This window comes from Centroberyx gerrardi, chromosome 16 (genome assembly GCF_048128805.1).
Source record: "Centroberyx gerrardi isolate f3 chromosome 16, fCenGer3.hap1.cur.20231027, whole genome shotgun sequence".
NCBI classification, from domain to species: domain Eukaryota; kingdom Metazoa; phylum Chordata; class Actinopteri; order Beryciformes; family Berycidae; genus Centroberyx; species Centroberyx gerrardi.
This window is the reverse complement of record NC_136012.1, coordinates 11,847,077-11,869,710: the sequence shown is the minus strand read 5'-3', so window position 1 is coordinate 11,869,710 and position 22,634 is coordinate 11,847,077. Positions and strand designations below refer to the sequence as shown.

The 22,634-nt window shown below is 44.3% G+C and overlaps 3 protein-coding genes across 4 annotated transcripts; 1 reads left to right on the top strand and 2 right to left on the bottom strand.

The window, feature by feature from the left end:
- Window positions 1–3,029: 3,029 nt before the first annotated feature.
- On the bottom strand, window positions 3,030–10,505 carry LOC139916845 (soluble guanylate cyclase 88E-like). Its single transcript, XM_071905857.2, has 18 exons — window positions 10,386–10,505; window positions 9,945–10,085; window positions 9,125–9,264; window positions 8,857–8,991; window positions 8,513–8,636; window positions 8,289–8,408; window positions 8,004–8,088; window positions 7,540–7,626; window positions 7,103–7,220; window positions 6,454–6,583; window positions 6,136–6,282; window positions 5,455–5,601; window positions 5,211–5,367; window positions 5,019–5,128; window positions 4,772–4,861; window positions 3,874–4,032; window positions 3,468–3,605; window positions 3,030–3,185 (listed from the first exon to the last, which is right to left on the bottom strand). The coding sequence occupies exons 1-18, from the start codon at window positions 10,503–10,505 to the stop codon at window positions 3,030–3,032; spliced, it is 2,304 nt and encodes a 767-aa protein (XP_071761958.1).
- A 1,836-nt stretch (window positions 10,506–12,341) lies between these two features.
- Window positions 12,342–17,603, top strand: LOC139916847 (myozenin-2). 2 transcript variants are annotated; one of them, XM_071905861.2, is made up of 6 exons: window positions 12,342–12,474; window positions 13,053–13,146; window positions 14,248–14,411; window positions 14,964–15,045; window positions 15,738–15,921; window positions 17,010–17,603. In XM_071905861.2, exons 2-6 carry the CDS (start codon window positions 13,059–13,061, stop codon window positions 17,191–17,193), a joined length of 702 nt encoding a protein of 233 aa, XP_071761962.1. In that variant the 5' UTR covers window positions 12,342–12,474; window positions 13,053–13,058; the 3' UTR covers window positions 17,194–17,603. The 2 variants fall into 2 exon arrangements, with proteins under 2 accessions (XP_071761962.1, XP_071761961.1); XM_071905860.2 differs by having other exon boundaries at window positions 14,964–15,117.
- A 59-nt stretch (window positions 17,604–17,662) lies between these two features.
- Window positions 17,663–22,634, bottom strand: rbm22 (RNA binding motif protein 22). Its single transcript, XM_071905858.2, has 11 exons — window positions 22,570–22,634; window positions 21,239–21,292; window positions 21,096–21,125; window positions 20,847–20,979; window positions 20,632–20,732; window positions 20,326–20,498; window positions 19,846–20,046; window positions 19,499–19,663; window positions 19,254–19,342; window positions 18,775–18,903; window positions 17,663–18,489 (listed from the first exon to the last, which is right to left on the bottom strand). Exons 1-11 carry the CDS (start codon window positions 22,621–22,623, stop codon window positions 18,335–18,337), a joined length of 1,284 nt encoding a protein of 427 aa, XP_071761959.1. The 5' UTR covers window positions 22,624–22,634; the 3' UTR covers window positions 17,663–18,334.

Below are 22,634 nucleotides of genomic sequence, written 5' to 3'. Positions count from 1 at the left end.
CTGTGGAAAAACTGAATAATTTCCATAGCAACTAAAATATGGAGAGAATCCTAAAACATTTTCCTTTACCCAGGCTCTAGCTCCTGTTGAGGGAGCACAGCAGGGGGTGTGAGCCCAATTACAAACTGTACCCAAGGATCATTATAGCTGTTTGAAGGAGTCCAGACATGAGCGAGACGAGTTTACATTTTCCAAAGTGGTGTTAACTGCTCCTTGTTTTACCAACAGGTGGCAGTGTTAGAGAGCCTGACAGCCTTAATCTCATCGCTGACAAGGAGGCTCTTCTCTTTACCAATGAGTGATTTGACACACACTGATTTCAGCTGCTCTGTTTGCTTTTCCGAAGCTCGGGATTGATCCGGCACATATTTTTTTCATTCCTGCACAGTCCCCTTTAGCTTCAGAAGCACGTCCTGCTATAATCAGCAAATCATCCCCACTCTCTCTCATATGGGCTACATGGAAGCACAGATAGCATCAGCAGTGCTTGTATTATAAACTCATTCAAATCTCCAAATGGGAAAATACCAAATCTCAAGGTGTTGCTGATTATTTGCTGGTGTGTGAGCCTCAAAGGTTTTCCTTCCCTCCTGTGTGAAATGATGTCACTCTCATGCTCGTGGCCCCTCAGTAAGGGTTACCATGGCAACCCTGCCTGTTATTCTTGGTCCTCCAGCCACCTCTCTCCTTTAGTCCAGCCCTCCCTCTCTTGTCCTCTACTTCTTTTATTTCCCTCTGCTCTGCTCTGCTCATCAAAAGAAACCCTGAGTCCGGCACAAAGAGGCTGGACACCTTTGCACAAAGACATTGCTGGTAAGAACAAAGAAAATGTCTGTGTTTGGTCGTCTGCTCGGAGGGAAGTTAAGCTGCTGCTGCGTTTAAAGAGATGGAGGTGATGTAGCAAACTGAACAATGGCAGGACTTCTTCGTAACCGAGGCTTAGCACTGCCCACCGGCTTATTATAATAACTTATTATAATATTATGATTATCATTGTTATAATAACAGCATGGTACAAGTCACTATGTTTGACACTGTCGTTTTTCACCTGTTGTTATCAGCAGGCTGATTTGTATATCTTAATATCTTGCTTTTAACTCCACTTGAATTAATAATATTATATATGTTAATATTACTCTAATATCCTATTAATTCACTTAATTAATTAATTAACTGTTCCAAATTACAAATGATGTCTTCCTCCCTTAAGGCTGCAACTGAGCTGACAAAGAACCCAACAAGTCACTGGAAGAGGGCATAAATCCTGCCGTCATGCCGGACGTCCCCTCCCTGGCCTCCATGAACCCACAGTCACCCGCAGTGACTCCCGACCCCAGTGTCACCCCTAGGGCGACCTCGGGCCTCCTGACCACCACCACCCTCCTCCCATGGGAAGAGGAGCATATGCAAGTGCACACGGTGCTGATCGTCATCATCTTCTGCGTGGTCTGCTTCCTGCTGCTCGTGGCCTTCTTCTACGCCTTCTGTTTCCGTTGCTCCATCGATCCGTCCCCAAAAGACTCACGCATGGCCCATGGGTGCAGCCTGGAACGCGAGGATGCCACCTTTAGGTGCAGTTCTTCTGATGGCCAGTCAGTGGGGAACGTGGTCTGACTGGGACATTGGACCAGAATAACTGATATTTGACTGTAAGGTGTCCTGTCACTGTATCTGTGTTATGAATACACCATCATTGGTGCACTGGACTATGGATAAAATTTAGATCTGTGCAGCTGTAGCCAAATGCAAAGGGTAATCCCAGTCTCCTAAAACCAAAACATGAGATTTGAGACATTTGTTTTATTCTCAGATTGATTAATGCATTAGCATTAATGCATTAATGGATTAGCAGGGACATCATTTTAGAACAGTAGACAATCAACAGAAATACATTTTCCATGTATTTTGAAACTAAAATACATGGAAATAAAAGGTTTGTTTAAAAGGTTTGTTGATGAGTTTATTTGAGTTTAGTTAAGAAAGTTCCAAACACACAGACACACATGTATGCATGCCACATGCACACAGACACACCCAATTAAAACATGCAAATCCTTATCCATGGTCAAATAATGATACAAATGTGGTCCATGAAAGAAATATGTGTAAATGTATATGTGTCTGTAAATGTCAACGCTTTCCTGAGTGACAAGAGAAACAATAACAAACTGGTCCACTCTGGCTCAGCTGTCATCTTGCTTTATTTCCTCACTGAGCTGACAAGCGCTTACATTGTGCAGTGGCTGGGTATTTGACAAGACTGATGTAGAACAATGGAGTCAGCCACGCAGGAAGAGGGAGAGAGGTGGGAGAGGGAGAGAGGTGGGAGAGGGAGAGAGGTGGGAGAGGGAGAGGATTTGAGAGGAAGAGGGAGAGAGGAGGGATTTACAGTGATTTCCCCACAAGGCAAAGCAAGATTTCAAATCTACAAGGTGCAGCGGAATAAACAGTGCAGGTAATTACAATCTAGAGAGGCCGTTGTTTTGAGACGCTTTAGTAATGGAGGTGGTGAGCTTGTGTCCAGCTAAACCGCATGGCAGTGGACACTTTTTGGTACTAAAAGGTATCACACAGTTGGTACAAGATTGGGTTAATACAGCACATTTTCTGCTGTTGACTTTTCAGTGACAATTATTTTGAGTTGATTGGAAAGCTGTTTGTTCACTCAGAGCTGATATGGCATAAAAAGTGCTACATTAACTCTGTTGGGTGTGGATTTATATAGTCATTGGATGGTGTTGATTTTTAGACTCTCAGACTTAAGTGAACCTTCAAGCATGTCAGGCTAGTCCAGTCACAAATAACGCATGATTAGGCATTATCATGGCATTACAGCCTGATCACCTCTAGCATCAAAAGTCATGCTGAGATAACCAAAAGGCACAATAACAACAAAAGTTCCTAGTATTTGGCCAAGCGTTCAGTGCTTTGAGTGAGTTATAGGAGAAGAGCTTTAGAAACAGTGATATGAATCATTTGGCTGTAGCGTCAGATAGTGTCTGGGTTGGGCGTCACTACCGTCTAATGGTTCATGACAAGGAGCACATGGCGCTCTTCTCAGAACAGTGGGAGTCACTGGAGCCGTCGGGCGACTCCATGATGGAGTCCCTGCCGTCAAACTCCGGAGAGTCCAGCTCCAGGTGGGGGTCCTGCAGGCTGTCCTGCAGAGCATCCTTGTAGTGGGACTGGGGAAGGAGCAGCTCATTTTACTTGTCGTGTTTTTTAATGAAGCATCCACATTAATAAAAAATGGCAGGCGCACAACACTGGCGGCTAAAAATAACACAGGAAGGGAAGCAAAGAGGGAACTAGAAAAGGGATAGTGATGGGATGAAGACAAGAAATGGGGGGTGTAATTAAATCTGTGTAATTAGATGAGGTGTTTGAACTTTAAGGGAGCATAATCAGCCAATTTTGCCACTAGTTTTGTCAACCTTACATCTCTGCAGAGGCTCCCTCCCTCTCACCTTGTGAACAGACATCTCCTCCACCCGGCACTCCTCCATCGACTCCTCCAGAGAATGGCCTGAGATCTCCATCTTGATACGATGGGAGCGAATAGACTTGACGTCGTCCTCGTCCCCCCCTGCTACCAGTGGGAAAGCCTGGGGGCAGGACAGAGGCAGCGTGAGGGAAATCAGAGAGGATGATGGGTAGAGATGGAGAATGTGGGGGAGCCAGGAAAGCACATATATGCACTAAAATGATTATTTTAATGGTTGAGTTTCTTCTCAGGGATTATCTCATTAATCACATGATTGATTGGCATCACCTGATACCTGTTCACTACTTCACTAATACTTGACATTGCACAGGTTGATGGTGTTTGAAGCAGTTTTGAAGTACCCAAAGAGGTCTTGGCTGCAGCCTTACCAGTCCCTCCTCATCCCCTGTGGTCTCGGGGACCAAGATGGTGGCCTTGCTGATGGTCTTGCTGATGGTCTGGGTCTCAAACTGGGGACACGCTGCCTGAGCATTCCCATCCTTGTCCCTCTTCCCCTTCAGCCAGTACGTCTCAATCTCCACATTCCCCTAACAGACGGAGGTGGAGAATTGCAGTGAGAAAAAAGGAGAGTGGAATGCACAGAGAAAATCAAAAGAGGGATTTTGAAATATGATAGCCCTGATAAATATACATAACACATTCACATATGCACACTCGCATATACCCGAACACATGCTCACAGGCACAATTTCTAGTATGGAGGAGAGTAAAATGGCAGCTGGCAGGGCTTCGACAATCAAAAACCCCTTGATGAAAAGGTGAGTCACTCCTGCTCTCTTAAGATTAGCACCTGTAATCAGCTGCCTCAGAGACCTTTAGGAGACGCGGGCACTATCATTGAATCTACAGACTCAAAGTCAGACCCATTCATAATGTAGACTGGCAAATCAACCGACAAAATGCAATTACCAGCCCTGAATACTAAGTGTGCTGGCTCCCCAGAGCCAAAACACGGTTGCAGTCTTTTAAAGATTCAGAAATGTTTATATCAAAAAGTTGGCTTTCTCTGTGTTATTTTTTTGTTATTCCAATTTTTATCTGGGGAGAACAAATAACATCTGATTGCTGAAAGAATGTTTCAATTGGCAAACACAAATGTTACTCTAACTGAAAATAACACCATCAATTACAGCCGTAGCATTGGGTCTCAGGTAGGTCATGCATGGTGTGCCGCTAACATCTGTTCCAGACCCGCAAATGATGATTAATCAGTCGTTGCTATAGCAACTGTGCTAATGATGTGACAGCTATTTGTTGACCCCTGACCTTGATGGTGATGGTGCCCCTCCTTTCGAAAATAAAGTGACTTCCTTTCAGGTGCTCATAGGTGGCGCTGCTGAGCTGGATGTGCATCTCCTGATTGGGACAGAGAGTGATCGATCACAGCAAAATCACAGTCAGAAAACTGATGCATCACTTCAATCACTTCAGTCATGTTGATTTAGCTTCTCCTTCGCTCGTCGGTCCTGTTTTCTTTCTCACTCTTAGTTGTCATCATTCTCTCTCTCCGTACCTTGCCGTTGCTCTCCATGGCAGATGCAGTGTGGACCGTGTCACCGTGGAGACCGTACCGCGGCATCTTATGACCCACCACACCTGCGACCACCATCCCAGAGTGGATCCCTGCAGCCAGGCCAAAGGTCGGTCCGTTCAGTCAAACACCCACATCATGTATATAACACAGGCCTACATGCTCCCTACTCACCAACACGAATCTGTATGTTGTTGCCGTTGGAGGGGTCTTTGAGGTGGTCTATGGAGCGGACCATGTCCAGCGCCATGTCACAGATGTTATGGGCGTGGTACTTGGTCTTCTCCGGAGCCCCGGCCACCACCATGTAGGCATCTCCAATGGTCTCAACCTGGAAAGGGACAGGGACCGCAGCACTTAACTCTGCAGCACTTATGGAAAATGGATTTTACGCAGAGGGAACAGCGTCCACACAAACCTTGAAGACGCGGTGCTTCTCGCTGAGCGTGTCAAAGAGAGTGTACATGGTGTTGAGCATGGACACCACCTGCATGGGAGTGATGTGGCTGCAAATGCGGGTGAATCCCACCACGTCGCTGAAGAGAATGGTCACATCGGGGAAGACCTGGATAGGGGGGGCAGGGAGACAAGTGATAAGAGAGATGATGAAGGGAGACAGGTTTGCACTGTAGTGTCTATACTGTTATTCACCATCAGGATGTCACTATCACTAGACTCCGTCATATAGGGCAGGAGCAAAAAGACTTTGATACTGCACCTATAGTAGTAGTAAGAATTCAGAGGGTTTCCTTGGGTGCGGGGGTTGAGGAATTCAACATGCAAGAATCAAAAGTAGAGCAACCTGCACAACATCCAAATTGGGCAAAAAAGCTATAATGCTGAGATAGATGCAAAAAAAAATGCTTGGGTACACAAATGTGAGTTAAAAAGCAGCAAATGAGTTTTTTGTTTGTTTTTGGCGCCTACAGTGTGTCTCATTAAGAGATGGATTTTGCATCTATTTCAGCACACAGAAGGATTCATTGAGGCCTTTTTGCCCGAGATAGACGGTGCACGGGTTGTTGCTCTACTTTTGATTCTTGTACAGTGACATAAAGGGCCACACACACTCTCTCATACTCCAGTCTCCAGTCCTGACCTCGCAGGTATTCACAGCAGGCTCTCCTTTGCGCAGCCTCTTGGCCACCGGCTTGGGAATCATCCTGTACAGAAGGTCATCAGTCTTCTTCATCTCATAGTCCAACATCTTCATGCTCTCCTCCAGCTTACTGGACTTCTTCTGCTCCTGCACTCACAATAATAGATAGAAGAAGAGGTGGTTTGTGTGTCTAGAATTTCCTTCACCTAAAGTCCACAAGCTGTAGGTGTTATGTGCTTCTGGGGGAACTTTGCGTAATGCAGAGTGACAAGCGAGCTGATCTACATGCAGATGACATGCAGCTGCACACATGCGTACCTGTATGAGAGCTCTCTTCAGCTCCTCTGACTGCTGCGTGCCTGCCAGCACCAGGTCTCTGCTGGAGTCGTGCATACTCAGGTCATTGATGTACAAGCCTGTCTTAAACATGGCACTCAGACTCTCCATCCTGCACACACACACACACACACAGAGACAGAGGAGAGAGAAAGCATTCAAACTTTGACAAGACAGACACATGAAAAGACAGAAGACAGTAATTAAGGAATAAACTATTCTTTGATTTTACCACAGTATATGAACGATGCAAGTAGTGAGATACAACATTTAACATTTCAGCAGTTGCGTCAATACAGACATAAGGGCATTTATTTGCGAAACAAAATGTTTTGGAAGAGGAGGGAGATGTTTTTGTAATGTACTCTGCGGAAAACACTCTCAGTTGCAAATAGGCTCCCATTAGGCTTACAAGAGCTGCACTGTCTGATTACAAGCTAATTAGCAGCTCATTTCATGCATGGTAAGTGCCGTTAGAATGGGCCCCTGATTTGATTCACTGCCCAGACTTCTATTTCCAGCCTTGTATTTCAGTTTAGCTCTGGCTGCTTTTCAGAATGTTTTACTTTTAAACTGCAGTATTCGGTTTTAATAAAATGTGTGTGTTCATGTGTGTGTGTGTGGGCCTTACACAGGGGTTCCCAGGAAGATGATGGACTCCCACTCCGGCATGTATCTCATCTGTCCCTTTAGTTTCAGACAGCGGCTGCCATCGCCCCAGCTCTCCATAGCATTAGCACTATTACCATCTGAAAGAGGGGCGCAGCCATCAAATACCAAGAAAAAACATATAAAGCATTTATATCTACCTATCTATATCAATCTATCTATATCTACTGTTATTGTACCTAAAATAGGTAGGATTTTAACATTGTACAGTAGATGATTATTTCCCCTGTGTTTCCAATGTCATCTTAATGTGTTTAGTAGTTCAACAGATTACATAAATGAGTTTCTTTAGTAGTTTTTAATGTATCTTTAGTAGTTTTCATGTTGTCAGTGTTAGTCTGACTAGTTCAGTGTCTCTGTACTCAGGTCTTGGTATAGGTCTATGTGTTTTTCAATTACCTTTGTAATCGTCTCCAATGATGGACTGGAAAGCCATGAGTTCCACATCTACGTCAGCAGAGCGGTTGGCATTCTCGTAGTCAGAATCTGTGGTAAAGAGGGTCAAATATCAGAACCACTAACATTCATATTAATCCCCCCCATGACTACCAGGGCTGGGATCACTTCCATTCAGTTCAGTCAATTCAAGTTGAGTCGAGAAATCAGTCGATTCAAGTCGAATAACTACAAGAAATCCAAAACGAAATTTTTCAAATTCAGCTAATATTCTCAAAGTTAGATGTTGATGCTCAATTTTTCATACAAGTTGAGGAACCTTTTTTTTTTTTTTTTCTTTTTAATGAAACTGAAATTGGATGTGTGTTTTGGAACTGACTGGAGTAAAATGGATTTGACCCAACCCAGTGACTCCTGGTCCACCAGACACACACCCCTGTGAGTGTTTAAATGGCTCCCACTCTTACTCTGGACTCGGTTGTGGAGGTTCCTCTCTCTCTTCACAGGCTCCTTGGACATGATCTCAAACAGGTTGTTGGGGTGGGAGATAATCTGCGTACGGATTCACACGGTCACACACTGTATGCACTAGAACATGAGCTGGGGCTATTCTCAGCACCCATCGGTGCTGCTGGTCTATTAAGATATCATTGTTCTTTATGTAGAATGAGATGTAGTTTCAGGAAGGCTGGTAATATCCAGTAATATTATTCCTATATACGGAATAGAGACATTTAAAGGAAAAGTCTCACCATGTTCCAGGTGAACTCCACTAGGGGGCGAGCCAATAGGAAGGCATCATTGATCTTCTTCCCATCCAGGTCAGGGAAGACTGTAGCCAGGCCTGAACCTACGTTGTGCACCACCATGTCCTAGAGAATCAAACAAAGAATCACTCTGTAAAAAAAAAAAAAAAAAAAGACTTTATTCATTAACTGCCTTTGGTGAGTTTGGGAATGTCATGCACAACCATTACCTGTCTGAAGACAACGTTGAAGGGGAAGACCTCAAAGAAGAAGTCTGAGGTGATGGGCAGGATCTCCTGCTCTTCCTCATCCTCCTTCATGATGTAGCGGTAGGCTGAGTTGTCAAAGTTCAGCCTGTGTAGATAAAATTTAAAAGCATGTTATTATCTTCTGGAGGCAATTAAATTGTCATGGCAAGTGAGAGGAAACAACATTTTCCTCTCATTTTATTTTATTAATATGAAATCTCATCATGCCTGTGTGTGTGTGTGTGTGTGTGTGTGTGTGTAGGTGTGTGTGTGTGTGTGTGTGTGTGTGTGTGTGTGTGTGTGTGTGTGTGTCGCTGCCACCGTACCGCATGGTGACATGGGAGTAGTCTCCCACCAGCTGCTCAGACAGCACCTCTACATGGATGTCTGTGTCGTAGAACTGCTTCCCCATCTGCCTCAGCTGACCCATGGCATAGTGCAGGTATCCCTTACGTTTACTCCTGCAGGGCACAGAGGAGCACATCTAGTAACGTCTCCAAGGTGATAAATGCCGCAGCTATTCTTCTACTTTTCTGTTAGTCTGATATTATAAGCAGCCCCCCCCCCCTCCCTCCACCCTCCCCTCTTCCAGACCTGTAGTGGAGGGTGACTCCAGTGGCCGACTCCTCCTGGCAGAAGAAGGTTGGGGGCTGGACCTTGGGGTAGCTGAAGCGAAGGTACTCATGCAGGTTGTCTAGCCCGTTGACAAAGTCACGCACATGACGACCCAACACCTGGAGGCAGAGGTGGAACATAACAGGTTATGACTCTAGTTACTTTGCTTGAGTAGCTCTTTAAAATAGTGCTACTTTAATATTCTTTAAAGTTAGTATTAAGTGCAGTAAAACAGTTGTTCTTGACATTATCTTCCATAACAGATACTATAGTTTTATGAGCTAGAAAGACATTGTAATGTTGATAATGTACAACACTACAATGTTTGCATGGACCATTCCAAACAGGTAGTCCATTGATTTTTAGAGGGCCAATTTTGGAAGATGCATAAAATCATAATGATGTTTTTGCTTGAAGGTTACTAAGTGCATGTGTACTTTTTTGTGAGTTGCTCTTATTTTCTAGACTGACTATAATAAAATGTAACCGCAGCACTTCTACTTGAGTTAAATATTTCAGCAGTCTTTGTCTGAGGAGCACAGAGACGTAAAGAGCAAAGCCCACTATTCAGAACAATAACGCTCACAGTAATCGCTTTAGACCGGATCAATGGATTGTGTTTGCAAATGTCAACAAACAACAATAGGAAAAGCAAATGCAATTACATGTAAAAAGAAATCACATTTTACTAGCAAACTCGCAGCACGGAGGACACCGAGGTCACTGTGTATTTAATAATTTTCTCACATATCTACCACAGTGCAGTTTTGACAGTTTGGAGTCTGGGTGCTTTTCTCACCTTGAGGATCCTGTCATAGCCATACTTCCCCACGAAGCCCAGGAAATAGACACCCCAGGAGTTCATCAGCTCATTGTAGGGCGTACCTGTCACTCCACTGGCTGCCTTTGCAATGCGGGGAATCACACTCTCACTGTACACCTGCACACACACACACACACACACACACACACGCATATGCACACACACATTTTCCCCTTTGGAACCATGGAGCTTCAGACACAAGCAGGCAGACTGACAGATAAATAGGCTGACAGACAGGTTGACATGCCCAACCCTCCCCTCCCTCCATGCATACACACCCATAGACCCTCACAAATTATGTTTTTACTATTCCATGCATACATATTCTCAAAGTGTATACTAACATTGCAGTAAGACACATATTGGTGTATAGTGAAAATATGCCCCCTGTTTACTACAGGAGCAGTGACACTATACCTGATGGGTGACAAAAGAGTGCAGTCTGACATCGGCTCTCTCTCTGACTAGCTTCCACACGTCATCTCCGTAGGACTCCTTGATGAAGTCGTGAAGGCTCTCACACAGCAGCCCGTACATAATGTCTCTCTGGTTGGAGGCTCAGACTGAGCACTGTCGAGACAATTCCCCCAACTGATTCACTTCCAACAAGTCCTCCCAAAGGTAGCTGCAAGTAGATAAACCACAGAAACCAGAAGCGTTCAGAATGATGTCAGTGCTGCAAGCTGATTTTCATTTAGCTCTCCGCGTGAAGCTACAATAATGTTCTGCATAGCGTAGTGTTGCTTTTACTTTCCCCCTGCCCTGTACGCTACCTGTGGAGTGTTGTTCCCTCTAACTAGCCAGCCAAACAAGGCTTCATCTGCAGGCTGACAGGGCAATCAGTTTTAAAGGTGCACTCATTCCACAAACCCTTGAGTCTGAACGGGCCTCTATTGTCCCACTGTCAGCTGTCACTGCCTGGTGGTCCTGCACCTCTCTCCATGTGACATGAACACACTGCGGAGGCCACCTCTCAAACACAGATGACTCCAGCCAGGGGCTTTATTGTCTGGTTCAAGGCAATGGATGTTAAAGTCACCAAGTTGTAGTTTTCACATAGCAGATAGATACTGGTCATTATAACTCCTTTGTTTATACTGAATTGTTCAAAGCTATGGGTTTGGAAAGATTAATTGGACGCTACACAGATCCATTGCAGTTCTATTAATATTCACTGCCGGTTCTCAGTGTTAGAATGTGCTGTATATTCTTATAGAGCCACACAAGAGCTAGAAGGGAGTCGACTCTATTAAAAAGAAACGACTAACTTACTCTGGCTTCTGTTCATAATGCAATAGACTTTCACTTGCACTTCACTTTCTTTTTTCTAAACCCAAGCACACTTAAATATATACGTACTGTGCAGCAACTATTGAACTTCCATTGTGTCTCTGCAGATGCTTTTCTGTGAGTCAGGACGGCTCCATATTTTCTGCCGGAGGCCGGGAGGCTTCCCACCAGCAGAGTGTGGTGTTTTGGAGCAGTGCAGTTGAGAAATCGATATCCAATCTCAACAGGGATAAAGAAAATGTCTTTTTCCTCTAGGCTCCTGCTGAGCTCAATGAATCAATTTGTGGAAAAAAAAAATTCTGGATCAAGTCTAACTTCGGTTCAAAAAGGGCAACCAATACGAAAGTAAAGGGCAATCACCCCTGGTGTAACACAACCAGTTGTGGGTTTATGTAGAATTCACATCTGAAGTTTCTCAGCGGTTGGTGAGGAGGCTGATGACTGACAACACAATGACAAAACTTAGGAATGCATTGTTATTCAGTACAGTGTTTCTGGACTACTGAATAGCTGAAAGTAACACGCAGCAGTCTAACAGAATGGGTATCAAGGCAGATCTCACACAGTCAAAAATGGCATAGCAATCTGCCATGGACTTTGACCTTTGACCCTCGACTGGAAGCGGAACCAGGACCTCTTGATCGCAGTGACCTCATCACTTTGACAGCCACTGTCTGTAAGTGAGAAACACAAGCGGGAACCCTGCCACTGTGTGTGCATGTGTATGTCTATATAGATGTGTGTTAGTGTGTGTGTGAGTGAGTGCAGTGCAGAGGCTGGATGTTTGGCCTCTCTGAGGGCTCGGTGTCACTGTCTGGACAGAGTCAGCAGCTGTTATTATGCGCACACACACACACACACACACACACACACGCACACACACACACACACATACAGAGCAGGGATCAGATTTTTATTATCACGGACCCTGGAGGGCAGGGATGTAAATCTTTATACTTGCCCCTTCCCCCTTAATCCCATTTTATACCCCCCCAGACACTCCCTCCGTCCATCCTCACCCTCTTACCCCTGCTAAAATAATCCAGTGAGGTAAGCACCCAAGGCATCCTGGGATGAGTATTATACAGACTGTTCCCTCTCTGCTGAGGAGCGTCAGAGTCACACCAGGGAAGCATCTCAGCTCCAGTACAGGATAAACCACACAGCCCTTCATACCAGCTCCGCCACCCGTCATCTAGACAGCCAGGGGAGACAGGTAAGGAGCGAGGTGTGGGGAAGCATGGGCTATTTAGGTGCAATCTGTGGTACTTGCTATGGTAAAATTAGACTGTGTTGGAGTGGAAGGCAGTGGGCCTTATATGGATAGTTATTAGGTTTAATAGTTAATTCTGGTTTTGCTGTGGCGTGGCACTTTTGGTTTTCTAGTTATGAATGAAAATGATGCCAACAAAGCATTTTAATGTGAGAGACTTAATCAAAATATAAACAAAAGGTTTGATTTGTCCCATAGAGCCAAAACACAGGGTTGGACTGGTGTCATTTTGTCACACTCAGTGAAAATGACAGAGCTCTTAATACCAGGATTGGCAGTATGTGATAGCTAAATATAAAAGTTTAAAATGCATTGGGAAGCTGACAGTAGTTGACAGAAGTTTTTTTTTGTACAGCTTATTTCCGTCGATAGGTCATATTCTTTGTTAAAACATGTGTAAACCTGAAACTGATTTGCTGAAATAAATCCTGTATTAGGTGGCAGTAGTGTTGTACAATAATCTAATCTAATTTTAACTAATCTCCATAATAATTAATATAAAAAACAACTGTGTCCATCAGAGGAAGATGATGATGATGATGCAGTCAGGGGTGGATGACCTGGCCAAGCAGAGGATGCTGCAAGCTAAGGCTCTGTGCAAGGAGGTCAGGGGAGGTAAGTCGACTCCATTTGGATCGGATAAACTGCATTGATTTTTTTGGTCCCACATTAGGGGCACAGAACGGGGTACAAAATGTTTGGAAGTAAACTAATATACGATATTACGTCAACGACTTGGTCCCCCCATGTGTGTGTATTTACACTGATATTCAAACTGGCATAGCTTGTCATCCCAGCCGGGGCTGTCAGATGTAATTGAGCCAAACATCAAAGTGTGCTAGACCGCTGCCTGAGGACACATGGGAGTGTAGTACACCCAAATCCCCAGAGTGCCAATGTTGTTGAATTTCTCCAAACATTCCACTAGGGACAACCCCAGTTGCTCTGTTTGTTTTCCACTGCTGTCTGCCAGCTAGGCTTTGAAACAAGGTCCCCTTAACTCAGCAAAATGTGACCCCCACCAGTGAATTTTACACAGGCCCATCAAAGGCAGCTCCTAAAGGCCGGCATATGCCCGGACTTCTCCTAACCCTTATCATCTGCGAGAAAGAAGACCATCCGTTCTTACATGAGCTCTTTCATCCAAAGATCCTATTTATACGGCCAGTTACCCATGCAACCCTGGACCACAACAAACATTACACACCTCTCTACATCATCTCCGAGGCTATTTCAGGCCACAACACAAGCAGAGACACAGAGACCCTGACTCAAGGCTGTGCGGATTCCAGCTAAGTGATGATGCTTAAGGGTGGGTTTTATTATATCAGTTGTCCCCAGTTGACAGTAACAAGAAATCTTGATCATCTCTGAATACATAAAAACAGATTAGAGAGATGTGATACGCTGCCAAAACAGGTCTTTAATAGTCTGTTAGCTTCCATATGTTTCCAAACATTTGAAGCTTGTTGCTGTCATTGTCTTTCTATCTATAACTGAATGTCACGATATATCATTCTCTCTGTGCATAGTGCATAGAGTCACCTGAGGCCACACAGCAAGAGAATCTTAACTCCATCAACAAACTGTCAGTCCATATCAGTGTAGTAGTCATGTAAACTCAGAGGCAAATAGATTTCTCTACTTTGACATTACCATTTTGAGAAGGGATGTTCAGTGTAATGGCTTATCAAGGTACCTCCATTTATGTGCCAGAGGGTTTCAACCTGGGGAAGAAGATCAGCGTTCCAAAGGACGTGATGATGGAGGAGCTTAACCTTCCATCTAACCGGGGCTCTCGCATGTTCCAGGAGAGGCAGAGGAGGGTGGAGAGGTTCACCCTGGAGAACGCCGCCAACAGCACTTACAACAACAACAACGTAAGGAACAGACAGACAGGCAAGCACACACAGCACATACCGACTCTGCACATCCACTGAACTAGCTGCAGCCTACACCCTGAAAATCATTAATCTGTCTCCCTGATATGTAGGCAATGCATATTAACGGCTTGTTAGGGTGCTGGATTTATGAGAGGGCTGTGATTGATGGCCCAATGAAATCTGGAGTGTCACTTCTCATTTTCCAGGTCTCTCTTGTGAATGAGACCCCGTGTCTCAATGAGATTACCTGTCTAAATAAAGGTTTAATAACAATAATAATAAAAAAAAATTCTGCTGTGCTGTTTCTTTGGAGTACAACAAGCAGTAGAAAGTGGAACATCTTAGTAATTGTATCTGCAAAATGTGTTGTTGCATCGCAGAGTTGCAAATACTTCCCACCTTGATGAACGAACCACAGATAAACACTGACCAAGTGTCACCAGACAGCACTATCCATTACCACACAATGAAACCCACAAGAAGAGCTGTTAATAAACTGTTGTGCTTATTGCCGAGCAAATTCAGAGTCTAACTCTGTCCCTTCCCCAGGTGCATCCAGAGGCCATCCCTCCCCCTCAGACCATCCCACAGCCACAGAGAGGAAAGGAGAATCAGGCTTTCTCTTTCCCGGGTAAGCATAGCCTGGTCATCAACCTACAGAAGACTGTAGCAAAGAAGGGCAGTCCCGACGTCCTCGCTCCAGGTAAATGATAATTCAGTGAGGGAAGGATTGTCACAGGCTGCCACAAAGCACCGCAATAGTTCACCGCAAAACCACTGCTTGGGCAATGCCAATGCCTGGACAAGGCCAATGCTTGAGCAATGCTTGGGCATTGCATCTCATTTTCATCTGCTGGTATTGACCTCATGTACTGTCAAATAAACTGACTTTATGATTAGCAGTCCCAGGAGGATTTTCTAAAATTGTGTAACTTGTCTGGAAGTATGTAGAAAGCAATTATCTACCTTTGTTGAATGCTGTTACCTGCCTGTCCTGACAGTAGACTATGTTGAGTCTGATTGACAGTGAGCTAAGCTATGTTTATTATATTGGATTCACACTGAGATCTAATTACTGTAGCTGCTATTGCTTCCAAGAGTGACATGAAAACAAGTATTTGCATATTAGTCCTGTGTGTGCTTTGTTAGGCTTGGTTATGAAAGGCATTGCCTTGTTTTTAGCTTGATGGTATAACATTTTTGAGGTTATCCAATGGGGTTTTTAAAGGGTTTCAAAAACCCAAGGGTTGTGAAATTTTCTCAACCCGTAGAAGACCATGTAATCCTTAAATTGAATTTAAAACGTGACTTTTTTTCTGCCAGGGTATTCTGGCCCTCTGAAGCAGATTCCTCATGAGAGGTTCAATGCAACAGTGATCCCCAAATCCTACTGTTCCCCCTGGAGGGAAGCTCTGGCAGACAATGAAGAGCTCTTCACCTCCCTCAGCGCCCAGCTGCCCCAGCCCCCAGAAAGACTACAGCCTGCCAACTACAGGTGCTTCAACAGGTAAAACCCGGTCTTCAAATCTGCCTTTGCGGATCTGCTTCTTCCTTCACTACTCAGTTCATCCAAATAGTTCAGATGAGGCTGCAGGATCACAGAAACTACCACAAGAAGCCTAGGGAATATAACAGTCTACAGATGCCAACGGTCCATCGATGGTTAAAGAGAACTGATCTCTCCACCAGTTATCACAGCCTGATCACTTATAAGCACAGGCTGTGAGACCATCCATCTTCAAATAGACCCTCAGATGACCAAACCATGTCATCTATCACAATCATCTCTTAAATTAAGTTCCCTCGGCTCCAATCCATGTTTCCACGGCGTTTGAAAATTAATCCCGTCTCTGGCTTGCACCTCCTTGGACTATGGCTGTACGATGGCTATTTTAACCCCAGCTCTAGAAAGATGATCTACTGGGGGTCTGCGTGCCTTTCAGCCCCCACAAGACAGATTGCGCACGAAGGGGAATCACTTTTCCCATGGCACACAAGGGATTGCATCATACCAATGAGGCGCTGTGCAGAACAAAGGTTAAACTTGGGCAGGCGGAGAAACAGAGAGAGCGTGTGTGTCTGTGAAAGAGAGACTCGGACATAACTTAATTAGGTCACTGTCAATCACTCTGTCTGTACCAGCTAGTCAGTAACTGTACCCCCCATGGATGGATCAATTTACCCGCTGAAGATTATCATTATGAAATTATGAAGCCTTAATTAAGTCTGAGCTCAACTGATGGTCAGGCAGACCAGACCACACATGCCAAATAGACGAGGTTGCGCTCACCACGCGCTCTAACCTCTTAGCCCACACCCAGTTTGAGTCATCCTGAATCCCCGGTGGGTTTCTGCTATTAACAGGAGCGTGAGATAAGTTAGAGTGATTACTAGACTTTGCATTGCATTGGATATCGTGTATCATCTAAAAGCTTCCCCCTTTTTAGGAGGGAGTGTGAGATATATGATACGCAGGGTAATGTTCCACAAGCAACTTTAAACACAAGGCATATCCCTCCCCACTTCAGCTATACCCCAACAGTCAGATCTAAGTAAAACTGAGTAAAAATAAGGTCTCTTCTCTTTCTCTCTCAGATCTGCCATGCCATTTGGGGGTCCCATGGCCAGCAAGAGGGTGACCCAGGTGATCAGCTTTGAGGCAGTGGAACCCCAGAATCTGCCCAGCATCAACCTGGACCGCATGTCTCGACGGCCCAACTTCAACAGAGCACCCAAGGGATGGGGTGTTGGCTACTGCCCTGAATCTAATGAACTGTGAAGAAGGCCTACAGCTGACCTATGACCCTCAACCTCCTGTGATCTTTGGAAGGCCACAGGCTAAAGACTGAGGCACTGACCTATGCTTGCTCCTCCCCTCCTCCAAAGACGCTGCCTCTGTTAGTCAACAGGCGCTGTAGGGAAAAAAAAGACTTGTCCACGATATAATGGTTTGCTACTGGAAACCCAGCGGAGCCCAACTGAGGACATCTGAATCAATCAACAGTTAATTACCAATGCTGTGTCCGGGACAAGGCCACCCCAGGCCGCTTCTTAGGACAGATGATCAGTCTTATCCCTCCTTCTCCCGCTGCCTTATCATCACTCTCTCACTGCCGCAACACCCCCCCTTTTTTCTCCCTTCATCTGTCTTAGCCATCCTCACACTGTGGCTCTCCCTAACTAGACTGTGTTCTTACACAATAGTAAACATGAATATTTATGAATAATATGCACTCAGAGATGATGAATGACAAGATGGCATTGTTTTAATGACACAAATTAATACAACATTTAAAGAAAACCTTACAATAAACTAAGTCATCATGTTGTGGAATATTAAGATTATATCAAATTAAAAAAAGTCAATGTAACTGAAAATTAACATGTCTAAAAAAATGCTCCTCAGAGATCATCTCCATTGGATTCTTTGCATGATGTGACAAGTACAAGTTTTATCTTGAGTATACACTGCCATACAGAATATACAATGGCACCAACCACAGGATCCCTTTAAAACCATAGGGATCCAAGGTAAATACCTGGTCACACTGGGCAGTATGCTAATGTTTGATATTTAAGTTGTTTACCATTTTAAGTTCCACTGCCAAGAAGCTGTTCTAGTACTTGAGTGAGTGAACTGAGTAGTTAGGAAGTCGTCTTGTAAGATCCTGGTAGTGGCCTTTCCAGACACACAGCTGGTGCTTGTTCAGTCCATTCAGAGCACTGCATGTAGCATAACAAATCAGACATGATCTTGTCAAAGATAGCTGTCTTTTCTATGCAGTGTATTTCTACCAGAAGTAATCTGTAGATTTCAGTCCCACCCACAGTAACTTAAGTGAAACCTCCTCACTAGGTTTGACATGGGGAAGCAAAGCACAGGAATGACGCCTAATCACAGTATAATTTCACTCTAGCTGCTAATCGCCGTGGCGTGAGCCGTGTGCAGCGTGGGCACCCATGCGCTGTGGGTCCTGGGAGGGGTAGTGGATGTGACCAGGAGGTCTCATGCTCATGGGAGGAGGCATAGGAGGGGCCATGGGACCCATGGGGTGGAACATCGGAGGGCCAAAGCCTGAAGGAGCAGAAGAACAGGGAGAGATTATTGTAGCATCTAGTTGCTTCTTATTCTCACTGTTTAAATTACATATACGCCTAACTACATGATAAACATTACTTTTTCACAGTAGGGCTGCACAACTGCATAATAGCATATCATGATTTTTAGATTCCACAATGTACTTTCCAGCATTAAAACTGTACGTCAACAGAAATGTCAACAGAAATTACATTTAATCAGTCAGTAATTCAAACATTTCATAAGAAAGCTGCATCTATGAAACCAAGGTTAAGATTCTACCTGGAGGGGGTGGGTTGATGCCAGGGGGTGGGGGCAGAGCAATGTTCATGACAGCAGGAGAAGTACTAGGGTCCAGGTTGAAGTAGTTTGTAGGAGCCTCTTCATCTAGAGCTGGTGGTGGAGGTAGAGCTATAGCACAAATGGAAACAGAGTTAGACTTTATGTATTAAGGTGTACAAGGTAAAAATTCCAAGAATTATTCTAATTTAATTTCTTTCCAATCTTACAATGGTCAATCAATTGGCTATTTCTCTTTAAAAAAAAGCTTTTGAAACATTCTACCAATGGGGTTAAAATCTGTCCATCTTTGGTTCTCCATAGCACTGTCAGTCCCAAAATTTAATGATAGTCAATATAATGATATTGACAGAGAAAGATAGCATGTCGACATCAAGTACTACTTCAACAAGAGATTAAATGTCACATGGCTAACTCCAACATACACACAGTCCTAACTCCACCTGGGTTGGCAGACTCACCTCCAGGCAGTCCAGGCACAGGGTCAAGTCTGGTGCCCATCTCACTGACCCCATCCTTGATGGCCTCCTTCCCTCTGGCTGCCTGAGACCTAGACAGATACAGCATATTAGAGTCACAAATTAATGACATCAATAAATTAGACACATGGCACTGAGGATACAGCAGGGAGTAAAAGGCTTTCAAAACTCACATCGGAAGCCGACACCCTGATGCTCGGCCTTAACCGTCTAGATCAGTCACTCACCTGCCCCACTTGACGGTGAGCCTCCGTCCGTTGATGATGAGCTTGTTGAAGGACTTCTCAGCAGCCATTTCTGCTGCCGGTCGTGTGGCAAACTGGATGAAGGCACACTGCTGCCTCTGCACTATGGTAATGGTGCGAATCTCTCCAAACTGGTAGAAATGATTCCTGCAACAATACAGATACATACCAAGGGCCCCAAAACTTTAGAATCCAAGTCCCAACACCTTGAACAATATTCCTTTTATGAGAATGAAAAACTATGATTGTTACAAAATAGAGTAAAAGCTAATCTAAATGGCCAAAGCAAGTTGTAAAAGAACTCCTCATGATAAAATAGAAATCCCTACTTGAGATCTGCATCTGTGACGGTATCGCCCAGACCCCCTATGTAGAGGGTGGTGATGGACTTGTCATCTGGTGGGTCCAGACGGGGCATGGTTGAGGCCCGCTTCAGCAGCTTGTCAGCTACTGGGTCGTTGATACCGTAGTAACGGTCCTTTATGTTCTGGTCAGCTAGGGGGTCATCTGGATCTGTGGGCTTCTCGTGCCTGTGTGAAAAAGAGAACCAGAATGAGAAAATTATATTCACAATATAAAAATTGTAACACATCAGGGGAATTTACTGTAAAATCGAACAGGTTTTAGTTCTGTCTATGGTAGTGGTTACTGGGGAGGGAAATGTAAAAGACAGACAAATGAAAACAAAAAAGATCAATATCCAACAGCCACTAGGTACAAACTGTATGTACATTACTGGCACCACAGCACCACCAAGTTTGACCCCTGAGACACTGCAACTGTCGGCTCTTATGTGACGTGCCACTCACCTGTAGGGGCACTCCTCGCCTCTCTTACACTCTCCCTTCACCCAGAAGGAGCAGATGTGTGGCCGGTTCCTCTTGTAGTATGGCGTGGTTCGGGCCAGTTTCAGCAACATGTCACTAGAGCTAGGGGCCTTACCCAGCAGGCCCACCGGCCGTGTCCCATCAGAATTGGCTATCTGAGGACACAGGGGTGCAAGTTGGCATGAGGGATCGATGAGAGCTAGGAATATCAATTAGTCTTCTCTGTTGTGGTTGTATGAAAAACAAAAAAAAGCAGCAGTTATGTGTTAACAGAACCTGCAAACATACCTCTCTCTCCATGTTCTGTGTGTAGTACTCTTTGTTTACATCTGACTTCGGAACATCATCTTTGATAGCCAGTCCGGTGTCTCGGACCTGGATAGGCAAACCTGTCAAACACAAGGGTGACAAGGGGTTCAACTAATCTATCTGTTACAGTAGGCCAGAAAACATGTAGAGACAGATGGAGAAGAGAGAGTGATGCAACGGTCAGAAAGACTCACCATACTCCAGGTCAAGCAGGCATGTCTGACAGACATTCTTCATCTTACTGCAGGTCTGACAGACTTCTGTCTTCTTGAAACGCATGCGTGTCCCTGGACACCAGCGGAACACGGTGAAGGGTCGGGCACAGATCTAATGAGACAAGAACCACAGAATTACAGATCAATATCCTTACTTCTGTAACATGCCTTAGTGTGTTCAAGCTAAGTTATGATATGTGGTGCATTAAGTATTAGAGCAAAACATACCTTGCATTCTTTCCCGTACTTCTCCTTGGTCTGTGACAGAAAGCATGAACAAATTTAAACCCACACATCCACTTGTGTCTTACCAAAAGGATAATTTGTGTTGAATTTAGATATGAATTTAAGTGAAGTTAATGCTCACTCACCATACGGATGTAAGGGTTTTCTCCCAAACATGTCTGACACAGAATTGGGAAGTCCTGAGAGGAAAGGGAAAAGGCTAATTTTGTTAAAAAAACAAACACCATATCAATTCCTCATCCTGTGCTGTGACTTCTCTGAAGCCATGCTCCTAGCCTACATTCTCTGTTTCACATTTTATTGTTGGCACCCTGGCCAAATTACAAGTGTGAATACAGGGAGTGTTATGAGGCTTACTAGCTCCAACTTTGCCATCTGTTGGAAGATGCAGTTTCAGTCCAAGTGTTAGTTGCTGAAAGAGACCTTGCCTTCTTCCATTCCACCTACCTCATCACCATCACAGCAAACTAAATATAAGCAGCTCTTACGGCACAAACTTAGACTGCATAGCCTGTCTAGGGTTGCAAAGTTTACACTCAAGTGTCTCTATAAAACCAACATTGACCAAAGACCCTCTTGTCTCATGGCTCAAGAGAATAACTTGATTCATGGCCTTTTATGGTAGACTAGTGGAGCCATAGCCCTCCAAAGTGCTGCTCAGGTATTTTATGGAGAATAAAAACCACATGGCAAACATACCAGATGCCTTAACTTTAGCTAAAATTATGCATCATTGGATTAGCCTAGTTTGTCAGTCCCCTGAGCTTTGAAGTGTTTGCAGCAACCACAGCTGAGGTAATAAACAATTGACTGTGTGCAGAGCTGGGAGCTGTTTACAACGCAGAGAATGACCCGCAGGCACTTCAACAGAAGAAATTAAAAGCTATATTTAAGGTGTGACCTATCTGGCAAGCGGGCTTATTCATTTGCTATGCATGCTAACCAAAACTTAGTTACCTTTTATATGAATTTTTCGATAGTAAACGTCGTACAAGCTAATACTACCAACTTGTCGCAAGACAATGATGTGAGTAACTGGCAGCTTTCACAAATCACAAGCTGTTAATTAATGTTAATCTAGTTTAAATAACGTTAGTTAGCTAGTGCTAACGTTAGCTTAGGTCAAACAATAAATGGTTGGGTTAGCTAGGATAGTTTGTTGGAAACCTAAGCAAATATATTCTTCCCCAGTTCCATTGAGACCAAAAGAAGCTTGAATGTTAGATAAGTTACTGTTTATAGCTAGTTAACGGTAATTTACATAGACATTGTAAAGGTAGCAACCACGCTTCCGCTAGCTAACGTCACGTTAGCTAGGTACAAAGCAAATCGATCAGTTGCTTGCTGAACCATATTTTCTAACAATATCGATTTTGTGGCGTGTAATTGAAAATCGCCAGGTTTTAGTCGTCCCTCACTGCCATATGTAATAACTTTGATGTTCATTAAAACGTACCGCGTCTTCCCAGTTCTGTCTATTGTAGGTGTTAGCTCCTAGGGACGTCGCCATTTTGCAGAGTG